Raw genomic sequence first — 19,875 nt, forward strand, 5'->3', positions numbered from 1 at the left:
AGGTATGAACTGGTGAAATAATGGCCAAGACCATTCTGCTAATCAGTTACTCAGGAATCTTTCATATTTTCCCCTCAACATATCAAATTAAGCTTGAAGTCCATTGTGATGCTGACTTTCCACTAATTGCTGCAGTAATGCTAGCAACAAAGCGCCACAAATTCTCAAGTCCAGGCCTCACTATGTAACTTCAAGATATCTTAAAAATATTAAAAATATGTTAAACAGTTAATAACTTAACTACTGTTTATCCTAACAAAAGGAAAATGCCTTTCCTCTAAATTCATACTTCATTTTAAGAAAATATACATCTATATATTTGTAGACATGTAACACAGTAGGTTTACCCAAGATCTTTATATTTACAGAGAATAAGGAAAGTTAAGTCCTTCTGCTTATAGAAACTACTACCTATTTAATCTTACCTCTTTGATCTTGTTTATATGAACACAATTAGATCGACCCCACTCAAGCTCTTCCTGAAAAATAAAGTTAGAACTTTTTTCTTCTACTGCTACTCAACTTTATCTCCCATTCTTCTGTGTGGACACAAATCATAGTTACATATAGCAATAGAAGAATTTAATAGTATTTCACAGCTTTGCATTCATACTAAGCATTATGACATGTATGAAAATGTAAGACAGTTATGTATTTGACTAAAACTATAATTTGGTTATCAATGCAGCTGTGAGTCATCTACACTTTCTATTATTAACCCACAAGTCAAACTGCTCTATGTTGCTACTTAAAAACCTACTTTAAGATTCACACCTGAAGGGAATCACAGAAATGCTAAGGTTTGAAAAGACCTCCAATATCCTCAAGTCCAACCATTAACCCAACACTGCTGTGCCCAGAACTAAACCACGTCCTCAACTGCCACACCCACACACCATTTGAAGAAATCCATGGATGGTGACTCCACTACTCCTCTGGGCAGTTGGATGCAATGTTTTCAGCGAAGCAATTTTTTCTAATTCCTATCTAAACCTCTCCTGGTGCAACTTGAGGCCATTTCCTCTGCTTCTATCCCTTGGGAGAAGGGGCCAACCCCCAACTCGACCTAAGTTCTTTTCAGGTAGTTGTAGAGCAATGAAGTCTCCCCTGAGCCCCCTTTTCTCCAGACTAAAATCTCCCAGTTCCCCCACAGCTCTTCACCCTGGCGGCTCGTGCTCCACCAGACCCTTCACCAGCTCCACTGCCCTTCTCTGGACATGCCCCAGCCCCTCAATGTCTTCCAGTATTTTCTACACAGGACTCAAGGTGTGGCCTCACCAGTGCCCAGTACAGGCGGGGAAAAATCACTGTCCTGGTCCTGCTGGCCACATTACTGCTGATACAAGCCAGGATGCCACTGTACTTCTTGGCAATCTGGGAACACTTACAAAATCTCAGAACTTATCTGGATGCACATCAGACAGATTCTGGCTACTTGTAACTCAGAGTATGTTATGTACTGGTGATCATAAGAGATACTATACTCTAAAAGAATGGGAAATAAAAAAGGTTTTATCTTGTAGACACAAAAGAAGGACTGGAGGCACGCTACTGGTTTTTGTGACTAATGCACATAAACATCTTCCATCTTTCAGGGTTTTCTGAGGGCGCACAAATCAGTGTGTTTAAAAAAAATAGAGATACTTATGCACAATAAATTTATTTATTTCAACTACAGCTCAATTTCTCTTTTTAGGTTGGATCTCAAACCTTCTGGCCACTGCTGATCCATCTGTGAAAGGGACTAACACAAGGAGCTGTCTTCAAATAACTCTGCACTGGATTCCAAAGCTCATTTTCTCTCAAAGCCTATTTATGTATGCAAAGTCATAATTATTATAGATAAACATTGCCAGCGAAAATTCCTTACTTTTCATATATACTGTGAAAATAAAACACTCCAGTACTTAAGTCACCAACCTTGAATAGAGAAGAAAAAAGAAGCTTAACTAACCATAGGACTTCTCAGCTTCCCTTTTTCTTTGCAGGCCTGCCACGCCTAAGAAAGAAAATGGCGTAGTATTCAGACTCAAATGCTTTAGTAATAATTATTACAAATATTAATGGGACATTTCAAACTACCAGCTTTCTTCTCATAGCAACACTGAAGCTAATTTTTTAACAATAGGCTGTCCACCTGGCTTCATGAGAGGAAATGGATGGATTGTTTAAGCAGATGCAAACATCCGCGAATTATTAGAGCAATTTGGATGCTTTAATTTGATGCTGTAATACAGCAGATTACTTTCAAAACCATTTTCTTTCCTCCTTGCTTTGGGACAAAAGCAGTGACCTGACTGATTCAGGTAAGTTCTGATGCAAATGCCTCCCAGAAAACAGGGCTGGAAGAGAAATTAAAATACCCAGCCCATTAATGAAAATAACTTCATTATTAGGCAGCTTATGACAGATGCCTGCAGAATCCATTTCTAGTCTGACAGCAAGTCAGCTCATAATACAATATTCTGTCTTACTGGGGACACTGACTACATGCACGGCTGAACAGCCACACTGCATTTCCCTACCTTGATAGAAAAGAAGGAATCTAATTTGAACCAAGGGGGTTGAAAACAAACTTTCCTGGACTTATCACTTCTTTTCTGATACTGAGCCACTCAAAATAAAGCTTTCACACCACTCACACACAGAGATACTTCACTAGAAGCGCTGCCTGAATGTTCATGTTTGTTCTCCAGGACAACATATTGGTTTATAGAAATAGCATCTTCAGATGAATAGGTGATAATTATCAGGTGACACAAGGGAAATATGTAACAGGATAAGGGGATTTCAGAAAACATTATTTTTGAGCCTCAGGATTAGTGGATACATGTGCCAGGTGTGCTTTATAAAATTCTTAACAGCAGAGTAGAAAAAAACAAGTCCATTTTGACTGAAGGGCAATATTTTAGAAAAAAATTGAATAAATTAAATCAGCAGCTAAAGATTTTGGACCGTCCAGAAGATTACAGAACACACCAGAGCATGCATAATATAAAATGCTGGAATTTGAACAGCAAGTTCCTCAAGCAGATGCCTTTGCTGTGCTGTACCAGCCCTGCCTCTACCTGGAGGAACTGACCCCTGTCCATGGTACTGAGCCACCAAACAGCCAAGAGTACCAAAAAACCAGCATTTGCACAAAGCCATCCCAAAGCCAAAGCTAAGAAGTTTGGAGAAAAGTCACCAAACTCATTCTACACTAGAATTTAGCAGTCCAAACTGTCCTTGGCTAAAAATTATCTGCAAACATTACCACATCTCTGGCATTTTATTGTTTGCTATTAGAGACAATTGGACCTTTACACTGTTGGACAAAGTCTGCAAAAAAACATGTAGCTACCAGTAATTTGAAGTTTTTAAGAATTACAGAGTAAAAATGCTGCACTGATCCCACAAAGGTGAGAATCTCCATCCTGGTCTATCAGATTCACTGCAATCTAAACTGGAACAAAGACTTACCCTAAATGCATTCAGAATTGCAATAAAGTCACTTCTACTATTCCCAGCAAAAAACATTTTTTTCCTGTCAATATGAACAAAAACTATTAGTAACAATTTTTGTTTTTCAAATATTGCATGTATTACGCAACTCAGTAACACCCTCCATGTCTTTAATAAACATAATCAATACACTTACTGTAATTATTTGTTCTTATTCACATCTCCTCACTGAAGGAAATGCACTGTAAGAGCAGGATAATAAGTAATTGTTCTTGCTATTTAAAGAACCATTTTAATAGACACTGCCTCATGAGAAAGGTAAAAGCTGAACAATCAGGCATTGTGCACAGGAGACAGTGAGTTAGTTCTGCGATTTATGTTCCCAAATAAACAGATTTCAGTATCAGCTACCTGAAAAAGCTTCCTTTTGCACTGCTTGGCATTTTAATAGAAAATTAGATTCATGACACAGAAAATTATATTGAATTATGAACTTTGCCCTCTGCTCTTAAATGTAGTTTAGAAGTTTAAAACATCTGGGGTACTACCTGTATGCGTCAACATGTTTTTTGAAAGGTACTGCAAAAAAACTCCGCAAAGACAGTGCTGCAGCTACAATAAAAACAAATCAAAATTAAAACCTGCAAATCATTTGGTTTCAGAGAAATGCTCTCACATGTTCTTTCAGTTACCTATAATAAGGCATTCCTCTAAGCAACCAAAGACATGCCCAAGGACTATCAATTTTCCAAGATGCAGGTCCACTGGCAGCTCTGTCAACACCATTCCTAAGAAAGTCAGCTCACCATCATGCCGATTTTCTTCTGTTTGCACACAGGTTGTAAGTGCTCCAAGCTAGAGAAATTAAAATGTATTCACTTGTAAAAGCTGACTAGGTGAACTTAAGACAAGTTTTAAAGCCTAGTACTTTTGAAACCAAAGCTACTACATAAGCAAGCTATATGATACAAGTATTATTTCTTATGCACTCTGAAAAAGAAAGTTTAATGCAATGAAGATTCTCCCTTACCAACTTTATAATTCAAAACCAAAATCACTATCCTCATTGTACAAGTGAGAAGTGTATCTTCAGTCTGACCTCCATAAATCATACAGTGTAAGAGTGTGATTTATCACTTACTGATAACCGATGTCACTACGGAGTTTAAGTTTTTGTCTGTTTCTCTGTTCTTTCTCACCACAGATGCTAGTCCTCAAAAGAGTATCATTACTCCCTGATGAAATCACAATCTTGTTTTCAAGATGCAACTTACAGAAAGCAGGCTCAAAAGGATGGTAACCCAACAACAGACCAAGGTGTGAAAGACTCTAGAGACAGTTCACATCTGAGGCTCCAATTAAGATTACTACTACCTTAAATGCAAAGAAAACCACTTCTGAAGTACATTCCATTACCTTGACTTTAACAACATTAAAAGGAAGCCTACCTCTTTCAGCTGAACTATTGTACATTCAATGTCATCTGGACTGGGTGGAGAAAGAGCTGTTGCCAGTAAGGCTTTTGGTTCCCCTATATCAAGCTTCTTTAATTTTAAGACCGTAGTTCCCAATGGACAATGCTGAAGGGAAGACAAGACTATTGTTACTCTCTCCTCATGGGAAGCATGACAAACTATTTTATATGAAAAAGTAAGTTTACAATTTAGCAAGATCTGAAATTAATTGTGTACAACTAATCCACATCAATTTTACTGCTATAATGTATCTCCTTCTATAAGGAAACCATGTGGAATGATCTTTGTCAATTAGTTACCATGTTGAATTTTAGTCATTGGTATTAGTTATCAGTAATTATTCCAGTCGTCTTCAGAGAAAGTAAAGCAAAGCTTCTTTGCTATGACCACATGCATTAAAGAAAACCTAATCCTAAATCCAAAAGCCTTACCAGCATCTCAGGTTCCAACTTCTCTGGAATACAGTCTGCCCAGAATTCTTTGCATACGAGCCTGTAACAATAGCCTCTGGAAACACGTCCAGCACGACCTTGACATAAAAGAACAAATCACCAATTTGTAAAGTGCGCAAGTGTTTTCCAAACTCATCCATCTACAAACCCTCCGGGCAGCTGAGTAGCACATGACAGCTGATGCTGCAGGCTGAGCAGTGTTTTGCTCTCTTGCAGGAGACAGGCCCAGTGGATACATAAGGGTAGGACAAAAAAATTTTGCTTTCACAGGAGCATTAACTAACAAAAGAATTACATAAGTACTTCACTCAAATACCTCTTTCACATAACTGCCCTCAAAACAACAGTTGAACAGGCATTTTCTATTTGACTCTACAGCTAGAAAATAATCTTCAATATAAACAACTTTTAAGATACAATGACAAACAGTAAAACATCTTTATGATCTACTACTTACAGGAAACACAATGATTCAGAAGTCTATCTTCACAAATCCTAATACTATTCACTTCAACCAACTCAAGGGTACACCTATGTGCGGGATACTCCACTAGAGAACCAGGCCACATTTTTAAGTCATATGCCCAACAAGCCCAAGTCTTCTACACAAAATGCTACTTCTACTGATTATACATTGGCTGGTTGTTGTGTCCTACACTGACCCTGAACCAAATGGAAATGAATCTGTATATTGGGGTTCAGGGGTTCACAGTGAAGTCTTTAAAGGGGGTGGCAATAGTGGTGACTCCTGTGAGAAGCTGCTGGAAATTTCCCCCATATCTGACAGTGCAAGAGTGTGAGAGGAACCAGCAGCAGCAGAGAGAATATGTGAACTGACTACAATCCCCATTTTCCATCCCCATGTACCACTAGGAAGGAGAAGGTACAGAAACTGGGAGTCCAAGTCTGGGAAGGAGTGGGGGGAAGCTGTTTAAGGTTTGGTTTTATTTCTCATTACCCAACACTGACTTGTTTGGTAATAACATTAAATGAATTTCCCCAAGCTGAGTCTGTTTTGCCTGTGATGGTGATTGCTAAGTGATTTTCCTGTCTTCATCTCAAACCCTGAGCCTTCTGTCACCGTTTTTCTTCCCATCCAGTTGAGGAGAGGAGAGTGAGAGCAGCTTTGGTGGGCACCTGGCACCCAGCTGTAATTGTAAAGACCTGATAATACTTCAAAATTATAGTATTTTTAGATCCAAAGATGTCACTGCTATTGATTTATTTAGTACTATTTTAAACTGAAACTAAAAAAATTTTGATATTTAAGAGGACTGTCTCACTAGAAGAGCCAAGACAGAATCTTATTTATCCTTGTGCTATGAACATTGTGTAAACTAGAAACAACGCTGTGGATATTTCAACTCAAGAATAGTGACATATACATATGAAAGTTTCTTTTACTGCTGAAACTCACAAGCAGTTCATAAATACCTAGCAGTACCTATCACTCCTTTTTAAAAACAGCCTGTGACAAAAAGAATTGCTGTTAAATAACAAAGAATCCATGGTCTGCGGATTTTAATACTTCTCAACAGGATACAAAACACTCCTCTGCAAATACACTTGAGCCAAAAAACACATTCATGCATACTTGTTTAATCCCATTTTTATACTCTGACATGGTAAAGACTTACCAAATATTAATGGCCAAAATAATCTTTTTACTATTAATACAACAAGAAACAAGAATTGTTCATGAAGGTCAGCTTCTAAAATTCCTTTGCATTACCTACTGTCATCTTACCTTTTCTTTGATTACAGTTTGTCTTAGATGCCCAGCAAAGCCTCAGACTTTGGTAATTAGTTTCCTTATCGCAATACAAAATTTTAGTTAAGCAGAAATCTATCACTGCAAGTAAGAAATAAAAATTCCTCATGAAGGTGAAAAGAAATACAGAAGAATAATCTGCATTATTAGAAAAGTCTGACTAACTTGAATAGCAGTAACAAGAACATCAGATTTATAAACAACCAGACCCAGTATATTCTGAATACTAATCAAACTGCTAACAGATTTTACTAAATATAATAAATTGTTGTTGATGACAATCATTTCTGCATTTAGAAACTCCATACCAATACTTGCTTAAACTGATGTAATTATTTTAATAAATAGTCAGAATGTGATTAAAAATGTTAATTTGTGACATGAGGTCTGGTTCTGCTTAATACTGCATATAAAATTACCCCTTAGTGAAGATTTAAGCCAATCTCCCACTCAGTAGCTCTATTTGTTCATACACTCAGATTTCGCTGTTGTGAAAGAAAGAATTCAACACTCCAACAGCAGTGCTTTGAACAGTGATATATCCTGGAGACCAAACCTGGCACAAGCATAGAAAATATTTCTATAAAAAAAACCACACTGTATACAGAATTACAAGATTTAGACAACTTACCATACTTAACATCAGGAACTGTTACAGAGCTCTCAGCTACATTGGTAGCTAGAATAACCTGAGTTTTGAAGCAAAAAATGAGCAATGAATACATAAACAAAAAATCACTTGCATTAATGTTTCTACATGAAAAATCCAACTTGCTATGAAGAAATATAAATGTAATGGCAACACAGCATTTCTGTTCTGCATTTTTAAGAAAAGCAATACTATACAAGGACAGAACCTCCTACAATTTTTTGTTCTGAGTTCAAAAAAGCTTAAAAAAGTAGTATAGGATTAGGACAGTAGAGGGAAAGAATGGAAATATTTGCTTTTGCCTTTGCCATAAGGAAACCTCACACCATTAGCAGCAATTCTCTCTTAGTAATAGCAGATGAAGAAAACCAAGGCAGCAGTGAAAATGTGGGGTACAATGTGGGTCAGAGCCTCCCACAGTGGGGAACTACTTTGCTTTTCAGTGCCACCAGCACCACTCCCCTCCCGTGCAGGTCTAAGAATCAACATGCACAAACCATTCTGAAGGATAAAAAGAGCAGCAGGCAATAGTTTAAGGATCACTTCCTTAAGGTTAATGCACTTCTCTTGAGGCCTAACCACCAGTTAAAACAACAGCTTGGTAAGAAAGGCCATGAGTTCCCACACTGCAAAACTCAAGTTCTCTGTCCTCATAAAATGGTTTGGGTAAGAATAGCTAATATAACTTAAATACATTATTATTTGCTATTACTACTCTAGTAATAGGTTTCACATGCTTCAAGAAAGTCAAAATTTAAAAATATTTACTTTTCTGTAGCCAGGAACTGTAGCTGAAAATACTTTACTTTGTTCCTCCAATGTTGCACATGCATGAAGTGGGTACACTTGCCACCTAAAGAAAATAAATTAGTGAAATATTTACTGATGCAAGAATATTGTTGATTGCACTTCTGTGCTAAACCCTATTATGTACTTAAAACTCATACAGCTGAAAGACTCATAGTCAAGTTAACTGAACTGAAACAAATGTGGTCTAACTTACCTTTGATATTTATCTGAGAGGCAGGAGTGCATGTATCTTATTTCACCTAAACCTGGGGACAAAGTAATTACCTATTATTTTTCATTTTACTCATCAGGAACAATTCAAAAACATCTATTTCAATCATTAACTGCCTGTCATTATTACCTCTTTTTCACCATATACTAAAATGGTAAAAGAATTAAACAGTAAATGCAATAATTAGTCTCTGAAAACCAGTGAGTCAATTTTTGAAGAACCATTTGGCATTAATTTTACACTTAATAAAGGGCATTTGACAATATCCCATTATCAGCCCTTGTTTCAGTTTCTTACAACTGACAATGCTCACCATACACTGAATATATGTCTGCTTTAGGCTAAAATTAGGTATTCCAGCCAAAACAAGTTCTTTCAAAGAGCAGGGCCAAGGGAAAAAAAATAGCTATTTCTGTCTTAGCCATCTCACCTTTGGCCATTCCAGTGCCCATTTTCTGGGACTGCATTTCACATCTGCCAGGGGAAATCCTATGACTAAGGGATTTTTTTCAATCTTCCTGAATATCTCCATAGACATAAACCTTTCTAAGAAGCTTAGTTTACTTCTTATTGAGATTTCCATTCCAAAAGCCCCATTTTCAAAAATCTGTCCAACACTGGACTTCCCAGGAGGTTGATTTCACAGTTAAAAACAACTAAAAGAAGTTTGATTCATGTTTGGCAGAGCAGACTCTGCATCATCACTGTAAACAGTAATTATTAATCAGTCTGGTAATTACTGACTAGACACAGCAGGCAGTATCTGCTGACCAGTTTTGGAAATGAGATGTGTTTGTCTGACCATGACACCTACAGAACACAAGGATCCCACCAGGAGACAAAGGTCTCAGAATGAAATGGGAACTAGTAATGACCTGTTTGCCAAACAGGAAAGGACAGTAAGGAGAGGAAGGTAAAGGAGAAAGGAAAAGAAGTGCAAAAGAAAATATGGAACAGACAAAAAATGAGATCAACACAAGTAGAAAAGATAAAATTAAATCACTTGGAACATATTCATGCATGTATGTTAAGAAAATTACAGTTTAACTTTGTATCACCTGTTACCTACAGAGAGACAAGTTCTGGAACCAAAGGAGAGTTAAGTACTGCAGAATACTTATCTACAAAGAATCAGACTTGGTAGCTTTACCAAAAAAATTAAGCAGTGAACAGGACAGGCAATTACAAGGGAAAACATGGTATCCTTCTCGAGACAGCTGCAGCTCCTTTTGGAATCAGATTCTGCTCCATCACTGAGTTCCACAAAGACAGTGGGCAAAAATCACTTAATAGCATCCTCAGCACAGCACTGCTCTTTCTGGCTGCTGCTGCATACTCAACTTGACAAGTGGGAGTGTTATTTTTAATGTTCAAAATGCTATGTAATCGTTAGCACTCAAAAAATCTGCATCTCAAATCAACATCCTAAATGTGGATGTTAAATGTGTAAAAATAACCCAAAGCTCTGTCTCAGCTGCTGTCTTGTAAACTGAGGGCTCGCCTCCCCTTTTCTCCAGTTCTGTGTAAAAACATTTGTGAGGAAAATTTCAAGGGGTGTTTGCTGATCCTGTGTTCAGGGTCAGTCTTGAGTATGCAGTTGAAAACCACACAAGGTCAAGCACTGAACAGAACACAAACCTGAGTGTGCCAGCTCATTCAGAAAGCATTACCACACAGGCTTCCACAAATTTACCAAATGTATTTAAACAAAAAAACAAGAAAAAACAAAACCCTCAAAGATAAAGATTTAGGATTTCAAAGTGCTCAGGAGTAATTTCAGACTGAAATGAAGCAGAGGGGCTGAGGAAGTCTGAAAACACACCAAACACCAATATCAGAGGTCAAAGGCAACAGAGATGGTCTCCCTACCTTATTAATCACAAAGTGGAATGGGCCTTACATTGACACAACGAAGCAATTCCTTCTACCCATTAATTTTATAGTGAAGGTTATTCCAAGAAAGGCAGCTCTATTGACTTTTAGCTAGTGGGGAACGCTCTCCCAGAAAGGCTGCTCTGCAACTGCAGTGTATTTTTGAGCTGGTGTGCTGTGCTTCCAGCCCTAGCCCTGGAATGCCTAGTGCTAAGCTCAGCACAGCAGGGAGACGATATTCATAAACATTTTACTGAGTTAAAAGTCCATAGACTTCACTGTGTCCAAGAAACAGCTGCTCTGGACTTCAAGAAGTCTCTCCACTTGAATATAACCAGATCTTTTCAAAGTTTTCAACTAACAAAAATTCAGCTCATGAAGTAAAAGAATACTTGAAACCACCAGGTAACAGATTTATGATGTGCAGGAAATCTACTCTGCAGGCCAGTTACACTGCCTCTAAAATCAAGCTAATGAGTTCAAATAAGAACGGCAGTCAAAACAAAAGCTTACAATAATTTCTGTGCAAGACAACTTAGGTTTTATTCTTTACAGAAGACCACATCTATAGCCAGTTTTCTGATCAATACTCACTATGTCATCATGTGTGCTTTTGAGCATGCCAACTACACCAACCAATGTACATGGGAAGAAAAATGAGAATTTGAGCCTTTACAACAATCTAAATGAAGTCCATAGTATATGTAGAAAAGGAAACATCTCTAGAAGAATCTTAGGAGCTTCATAAAATAATTAATAATAGCACCAAAAAACTGAGCAACTGCATTTCTGTAGATTCACTACAGAATTAAGTTTATTAAAAAATACACAACATCTTAATTTTTGACTCACAGCTTTTCCAATTATTGCCACAATTAAACAACTTTCCAGGGAAAAGAAAACACCCAAAGAGATGAGTGAACTTCATTTAAGTATGTGTTTAATAAATCCCTGGAAGAAGTGCCAGAAGAAAGCTCATTAGATGACAAATAACAAAAAAGAAAGCCATTAAGACATATACTCACCTGGTAAAAACACGAGCACGCTGCCACGTTCCAATATATCACCCCAGTTCTTTTTCTCCCTAACAACAAGAAAACACATCAGTTTTACAGTCTCAGTCTACTTCATTACCCCAAGTTATTTTATTCTGGAAGAAGAAGCAGAAGCGCACACTTTTTGTAACATGCATTATTTAAACTTCCTGAAGAAATGAAATTTCAGCCATTATTTGCAACTACACTTTCTGAAAAACGCAATATATAAACATTGGAACAAGAGCATTAGGTTTAGCTTTTTCCTTCAAAAATATGACAAAACAGAAACATTCTCATTCCGCAAGGAAAATAACCAGAATTAGGTTACTTAATAAACACTCAGTGTCAAGATAAAAGTTGTAAAAGCAACTTTATTACATTTTCAGACACTAAAAATCAATTTACAAAACACAGAGGAGCAAAATCCAGTATTTACTTATTTCACATGACATTAAGGCCTTAAAGAGCCAGTGAAAATTAATGCCTAGTTTTCATTCTTTTTTTCCATGAAATAATATATGTTTTAGGTTACAGTATAAAATAGTTTCTCCAGTTTCATTCTTTATACAAATACTCCTCAGCTCTGGTCTACAGCAAAGAATTTATCTTCCATATGACATGGCTGCCTTGAATAGTCACTCACACTCCAGGGCATGAAGTGCACTTAAGAACACTGGGTACAATTCAAACAAATATGTAAAATAAAGACAGAGATGCAAGCAAAAATTAAGTTTCCACTAATAACTATGGACTGCTGTTGTTGCTTAATTAGTTTCTCATTTCCCCAAGAGCCACTGATTCCACATCTTGAACTGTATCTTACCTATTGCTCCTCTTCTCGAACTCATCAAATGACTGAATCAGAGACACTGCTACTTCATACATTTTCCGTTTTATCGCTGGATCCCCAAGGCTCTGAGGGTAGAGCTGTTTGGAGAAAGTAATGAGGTTAACACAGTATAACTGGCTAAAAGACTGTAGTTCACATATGTATTTCAATTCGTCAAGTGCTTGCAATTAAAACTGATCCAGTACAGAAGAAGTAACTTCACTTGATGCACTGAATGCTGAAGAAATACTTCTGATATTTACCTACTTAATCCCCAGGTTACCCTCCATTCATTTGCAGGACATGCCCCTTATCCTGAAGTGTCAAGCACATGGGACTGATCAGAACCCATGGGAACAGGATGACAAAGGAATTTGTGTAAGGAAGGCAGAGGGCTTCTCACAGCTGCTATTACACAGATCTCTCCACCTGCCTGCACACAAACCATCTACCTCTTTCTCCTTGTGGCTTTGGTCATATCCTCTCAAAAATTACTGTTCTGCTGTACTCAACAGAACTATGGTGATTCTGTCTATGCTGTTTTCCAGCATTCTGTACAAATTCAAGGCTTCAGTATCTAAGAACACAAACCATCAAGTCTTCAGAGCAAAGACAGCAACTTAATCACTTTTCAGTCTATGCTTAATGAATTAGAGCTGCTATGAAAAAGTTCTATAGTATTACACATTTTTCTCTTGTAGGGAAAATGTCTTTTCATAATTCCTCACCTTTCATTCTCAGAGTTTCTCCTCACTCTAGTGCAAACTCTTTACTGAGCCAACTGTTTCAGAGAGCTAAAATTACAGACAACTATGTCAACTATTAAAATGAAATTAGTAATTTTTCTACCAGTTTCCCAATGTAAAGAAGCTCATAACAATCACAAAAACACAGCTCCTAGCACCATTCTGGAAACACTGACTTAGGTCAGCATTTGCTACTGTAGCCTCAGTCCTCAGCTTGATTAGCTGATGAAAAACCTCAAAAATACTTGACTATTTTTTTCAAAGTGATTTTTGCCTCAATACATGTAAAAAATTTGAGCAAGCTATCTCTTCTGGGCTGCTCAAAAGTAAGATTTTTTTTTGTTTTATATTATCCCTGCTTAAATAACTGTCAAATTTGTCTTTTCAATTTTGTTACTGATTGTATCTTTAGTATTCTTTAACAGGACAAGGCTTCCACATCACACCTAATAAAAGGTAGCAATGTGACAAAGAGCAAATCCAAACCCCAGTCAGACCCGACTGAAATAATACAACTCATGAGAACATCATCTGACAGCACCTCACTACCTTCCATCAGGACTCTGACTCTAGTTCCATGCACATGAAGAGTTTTTATTTTTTACCTTTGCAAACCAAACATGGGTTGCATTTTTGCACTTTACTTCATTTCTTAAATTTGCATTTCATATCTTTAACACTATCCAGAACAAAAGGCATGCATTTACACAACTAGCTTTAAAATTGCCAATAGACAGAGCCTTCATGCATTTTTCATGAAACCTGTATTTCCTTGGGGCTTAGAGGTTGCTGGTATGACAAAATCACAACTCTGTTAAACATCCAGAACAACATGTTTACCAAGCCTGTTATGCCAAAAGAAAAATAATCTACTTTTTCTAAGCCTATACTCACAAATTAAGCACTACACCTATAAATGACCCAGTATCTGCACAAAGGGAAGCCAGAGCTACACTGAAAAACGTTTCTCCCTTCTTTCTTCCTTATTTTTGTTCTTTCATACAAATGAAGTAATTCAAGTAGAAAGCTTTATCTTTGATTCAGCTAGATGTCTGTTTAGCCACAGCAGAGGGTTTACTGCAAACAAGCACAGAAAAAAAAAGACTGGCAGTTTTATTCATCTCCAAATCACAACAGCATCAACGAACTGACAAATTATTCAAGTGAAAACTACCCCTAAAAATTTTATTTTCAAGCAGTTTTAAAACATTATCACATGCTGAAATGAGCGATGCATTAAAGCCAAGAGCTCGGCAGGATACATAAAAGAATTCTACATTTATAAAGTAACATCCAATTATTTTAAGATTTTTTTGAGAAGGGCAAAGATTCACACTTCATAGGCAAGAGACAATTACAAAGGACTAAACTGATTTTGACTGAGATGCTTTAAGAAATGATTGAAGATTTATGTAATGTAGTTTTACAGTTATTAACTTCAAAATCAAAAGCAAACTTAGAAAAATTCTGTTTATCTAAAGAGCAATGACTGCATTTACTTTTAACTGCTATGTTTCTTTATGTAAATTTTACAGGATTTTATTGGTGAAAATAAAACATCAAGAATTAAAGCCCGAAGCCTGTACCTCAGGCAGTTATCTAACTAATTTAGACTTTAGCATGACGAAAGATGTGCCTCAGCCTCCATATGGCAGCATTAACTCATTAACTGTCTTAATACTCACATTCCACTTTCATTTTATTAGGATAAAATTATTAGGATATTAGGATAAAATTATTAGGAGTAAAAAACCAGACCATCTTAGACCTTCCACAATTTTTTAACTGTACCTAGTAGTCAGAGAAAATCTTCACTCACAGCAACATAAGGAACAAGATCAACACCAAGAATCAGTGCTTTAGAATTCAATTTCATCCCTTTTTAATATAGATATAAAAAAAAGGAAATCAAGAGCACTTATGTGCTTCTATTGTTGCCCTAAGTCACAAGAAACATCTTGAACAAACAAACTCACTCTCCCCATCTTGCTGAAAAGTAGAATGGCTATAGATAGGACAACACAAGATAAACAATCAGATGAAAACTTTAAATAAAAAACACAGAAAATAAAAAAGTATGAAAAGAGCTAAGCACTGAAAGCAGTTCCTTTGTTCGTGATCTCTGAGGTGAAAGGTGTGCAAGCTGACATTCAGCTCCAACTGCAACCATGACAAATCCAACCTGACTGAAGCAAACTTCTGACTCAATTCCCTGGTTATCTTTTGTTGTCATCATCCAAAATCTTTTACAAAGCCCCTGTATTACATAATCTCCTCCACATTATCTGTCTGAACTGCCACACTAATGTAAAAATACTGATAGGCCAATTGTTGTAAGAATTGAGTTTATTTTTTTGTTTGCATTAAAACCTCAACAGTTGACAGCCTTTTATTTTACCTTGCCTGTGCTCAGGCAAAACCAATGCCTGAGCTGTGTACAGCATAAGCAATTATTTTCTTCTGAGCTTCCTATTGTATTTCGCTATTTTATTTTCTGCAGAACTGATGGATGAAAGCTAATAACACTGTGTTCCTCCACTGCTACTTTTTAAGTGCATTCCGCATCTTCTTCATTGTAATAACATTTTAATAGTGTTTTGAATTATCAAAGTTGACCAGTAATTACACCCACGTCCCAGTTATTTTTAGACTGGGTATCATAATACAGGCCTGAGTGCATTTGCTGTACTCTGCTTTAACCTGTTTATTTTGCCTTGAACCATAATACTGAAAGAGTTCACTCAAGTGAATTCCTACACAGCTGTTTTTCAAATGTAAAACAAACTCCTATTATAAAACCACAGAAAACAGATTAACTCATATTTACATCCATTCCTTCATTATCTAATGTTTACAGAGACACTTGCTATGTCAGGAGCTCTAAAAACAAATTATACAAAATACATTCTGTGCAGTTTATAAATCTAGATTGATAAAGCAAACAAATCTTCAGCCAGCACCTACCCTCCCTTAGGCATCAGAGAAGCATCTCTCCAGCACAGCCCACCAGAGATCTGAGAGGCATCAATTTTTCTAACATGTTTTCATTACTCGTAATTGCACATTTGCCATGGTGGTCTACATGGTTACAACAGAAACAGGTTCAAAACTACTGCATAACATCTCTGCCACAATTGGAAAAAAAAATAAAAAAAGGAAATAGGAAAGAAAAATAGGAAACCCTAAGCTGATAGAGAAGCCAACTTGAAAACATCAAACTTCTACTAAAACATGCTTGTTTTCATTTCAGAGTACTTTCTGCCTTTGATACACAACAACAACATGAACCAACCCAGGAAATATTCCCTGATTTTGTCAGCTATATTCAGAGAGATCTGTAAATCTATGCATGTCACTTTCCACACACACTTTTACATAGTTCATTATGAATGCAACTAACAAAATTCCTCATACTATTGAAACGTTTCTGCTTCATGAAGAAAACTAGGATGCTCATAAGACGACTCCTGTTTTATCATCATCTATTAATTCTTACCTAGATTTGCAATATAAAAGTAGCTTTATGTCATTTTATTACACAATTTTCAATTGACAATTCCAATTTGTTATTGCGCCCAAAGAAATGAAATTTTATTTACAGTACCTGAAAATCAAAAATGTCCTTCAAATCATCAAGATAATATTCTTCAATTGCAAAAGGTCTGCCTTCCACCTTAAATACACACACTGGATTCACACCATATTGAACTGGAAGTGCAAAGTAATCAGCTAATTCTTTAGAGTTGATGGAAGCAGACATCAATATTATCTGTTAAAAAAAAAATGTACAGTAAATGTAAAGCATTAATTTTAACACAAATTGTCCTGCTACATGGGACTCTCCATTTCCTCTTCATGATATGATAATTATGGTTCCTACAGGTATATAACCTAAGTACATTTAAGAAAAATCAAACTAAATGCTGAAGATACCCTAACCAGCATGAGGAGAAAGGCAACCATCTGTAAGAGAATGGCTCAGGTTAGAATGCCTAGGGCAGACATCATGGTGAAAATTCAACCAAAAACATACAGTACCCTTGATAAAGATCTCACCACCCAAACCAGAAGTGCTGTGAAACACAAAAGCATCCCCCTTACAAATCAACAGGAAGGGAAACTAAAGAAGGGGGTATTGTAGCACAGTGCTCAGCTCCACAGCACATGTAAAGGCAGAATGAACACACGGAGAGGGCAGGCTAAACCATCACGTTTTCCAACATGATCCTGAGAGGAGAAATTTGAAAGGACATAATTCTGCAAGTAAATGAAATCTGTCCCACTACAGCATGGACTGCTTCATGGCTCAACAGACAGTGACTCACCTATGCCAGGGCAATGGGCTAAATGTAACCTTCTCTGAAGGCTATGGAAACAAAATCCAACTAAACCCGCAGTTAGAGGCAAGGAATATTAAACTACTCCTCCTAGACAATCTGGACTCTAATCTGCATGGAATCCTTCCAAAGTGGAAAGAAATGACAGATTCTTAGCAGAGTGCCTGAAGGGTCACAAAACTGAACCAAGAGTTTGATGCACTCCTAAATGAAAAATTCAACAAGCACATATCACCAACGTGGCAGACGAACACATCAGAGCAGAGGGTAATCAAAGAAGACAGTTCAAGATCAAGCAGTCCAAAACCACTTGAACAACACAGATATGTCCAAAGACCCACTAGGCGATACCAAGAACTGTTACTAGTCACTATGGAAACTGCACTGTTTGGTTTGACCCAATAGAGCCCCTCTTAGTCTCAGGTTTTCTTTCAACCCTTATCCCAGCAAGATCAACCTCAGAACAATACAGCTTCTGCTCTATGATCTAAAAATAATCTGCAGCAGCCATCTGCCAGAAAATCCAGCATAATTTAAGTTAGCTAGTTCAGCAGGTAGACCTTGTCCTCAGTACACCAGAAACACTCAACTAACTCCTGTTAGTTGATGCAATATTTAATTACCTGCTACTTCTGAGGTCTGCAACTTCCAAACAAGGAAACATACAGCTCACATGCATTTCATACCACCCTGAGTTAAAATGTTCTTGTTTTCTCTCTTAAATAGGAACCCTTGCATCCTTTTGTTTCATGAATCTAGGGAGGATGGGAGGAGAACCTTCCATTTTCTAAATGAATTTGCTGCATCAGAGCTTCCTTCCTCTAGAGTTTTTCAGAAGGGGCTGAAAAGGGATGAAGCAGGAGACAATGGGCTTAGTATATTCAAGCTGAATAGCCCATTTCACTCTGTTCAAGACCAGCAAGTGAGATTAAGAGCTCCCCCTTCTTCAACATTAAAAAAAAAAAAAAATCAAAGGGACATCCCTCCACTTTCTCAAATATAGGTCTCTCTCAGGTTTGTACAATATTAAAAAACCGTCATCTGCAGAAACAACTGCAGAGAATGATATAAAAGAGATAAAATTTTCCAGTGACAATTTCACGAGACTAACATGGAACTACAGAGGAAAACGAAAAATTTGTCAGGAACCTCTAACAGAAAAATGTTTTCTAACAGAAAAGATGACAGGCCCTGTAGGGATTCCTGCCACTGAAACCAACCTGATAATCAGAATAAAGGGCAAACTTCTCGGAAACTCAGTCTGATCAAATCATTGCTCTTCTCAGTAGGCAGAGTCAAGTGCTAAAAAAGGCTGAATAGTTTCACATTACTGTCTCTGAATTTAAAGACAAGAGTTTTTCTCTAAAATCTAAATCAGCATGAGAAATGATACAAAGTGAAAGATGTGAAGTGCACAGCCATGTCCTATCCAACTGAAAGGATGCATTCAGTGACAGCATGTTTGGAAGACCTAAAGACCAAGTTTGTGGATTGCACGTAAGAACACATATTCTCTTCTAATGGCAACAAAAACAGCCAACCTAGACTCTATTCTGAATTTGAAAAATTCCCATTAAATTATTAACTTGAAGCACTTAAGAGACATGCAGTCTCACAAAGTATCTGAAGTCCCAAACAGCTGCACAGTAAGATACTGAGTTAGCCTAATGTCATCACTTGTATTTAATTTCTAACAATTCAAGAGTTAATTACTTTGAGACCCCCAAAGACTAAACAAGCCATGGTAAATATGAACTCTGCTTTAGTACAAAGCAGAATTGCCTGACATGCATAGAAAAACCTCAGCCACATTTTACTACCATTTCTGCCCAGAAAGTACAGTACAGCATTTCCGGTCTTTTGCTATTTCTTCAAATATGTGGTCCCACTTAAACAAAAAGGCTCAGTATTTCCAGGAGTTAATGCTACCATTTCAACCAAGGATAAGCACTGCCCTCAATACCCAAGACGTAATTCTAGTCAAATATCCATCGTGCATTTTTTAGCCTTAAGCAGGCTTTAGAAACTAATGCATTTTAACATGAGAGGAAAAAAAAAAGTCTCTCAGAACACATCACAGCAGCCAGGAAAAGAATGCCCTTAGCCTGCTTACTTATGAGGAGTGGTAAACTAAATAGTATTTCAGTAGAAAGTAAAGACATAGTAAGTCGTGGTAAATTCTTTAAAATAGAGCCTTCATAGGTAAAAGACATACAAAATTTTTCTTGCAAGAAAAAACAGC

General features: G+C 37.0%; 1 protein-coding gene across 3 annotated transcripts in view; it reads right to left on the reverse strand.

Annotated features, from left to right (window-relative positions):
- Positions 1 to 19,875, reverse strand: part of TDRD9 (tudor domain containing 9) — a 63,675-nt gene that overhangs the window by 18,486 nt on the left and 25,314 nt on the right. For 2 of the 3 annotated variants that reach the window (XM_033063629.1, XM_033063631.1), the window contains exons 7-20: positions 16,901 to 17,065; positions 12,545 to 12,648; positions 11,710 to 11,768; positions 8,795 to 8,846; positions 8,560 to 8,644; positions 7,774 to 7,831; positions 7,119 to 7,223; positions 5,351 to 5,448; positions 4,893 to 5,024; positions 4,137 to 4,299; positions 3,993 to 4,056; positions 3,463 to 3,526; positions 1,955 to 1,999; positions 426 to 479 (exon numbers count right to left, since the gene is read on the reverse strand). In XM_033063629.1, coding sequence (XP_032919520.1) covers positions 426 to 479; positions 1,955 to 1,999; positions 3,463 to 3,526; positions 3,993 to 4,056; positions 4,137 to 4,299; positions 4,893 to 5,024; positions 5,351 to 5,448; positions 7,119 to 7,223; positions 7,774 to 7,831; positions 8,560 to 8,644; positions 8,795 to 8,846; positions 11,710 to 11,768; positions 12,545 to 12,648; positions 16,901 to 17,065 — 1,248 coding nt within the window. The remainder of the gene's footprint in view (positions 1 to 425; positions 480 to 1,954; positions 2,000 to 3,462; positions 3,527 to 3,992; positions 4,057 to 4,136; positions 4,300 to 4,892; positions 5,025 to 5,350; positions 5,449 to 7,118; positions 7,224 to 7,773; positions 7,832 to 8,559; positions 8,645 to 8,794; positions 8,847 to 11,709; positions 11,769 to 12,544; positions 12,649 to 16,900; positions 17,066 to 19,875) is intronic. The other variant, XM_033063630.1, reaches the window with a different exon arrangement.

Source organism: Catharus ustulatus, chromosome 6 (genome assembly GCF_009819885.2).
Source record: "Catharus ustulatus isolate bCatUst1 chromosome 6, bCatUst1.pri.v2, whole genome shotgun sequence".
Classification (NCBI taxonomy): domain Eukaryota; kingdom Metazoa; phylum Chordata; class Aves; order Passeriformes; family Turdidae; genus Catharus; species Catharus ustulatus.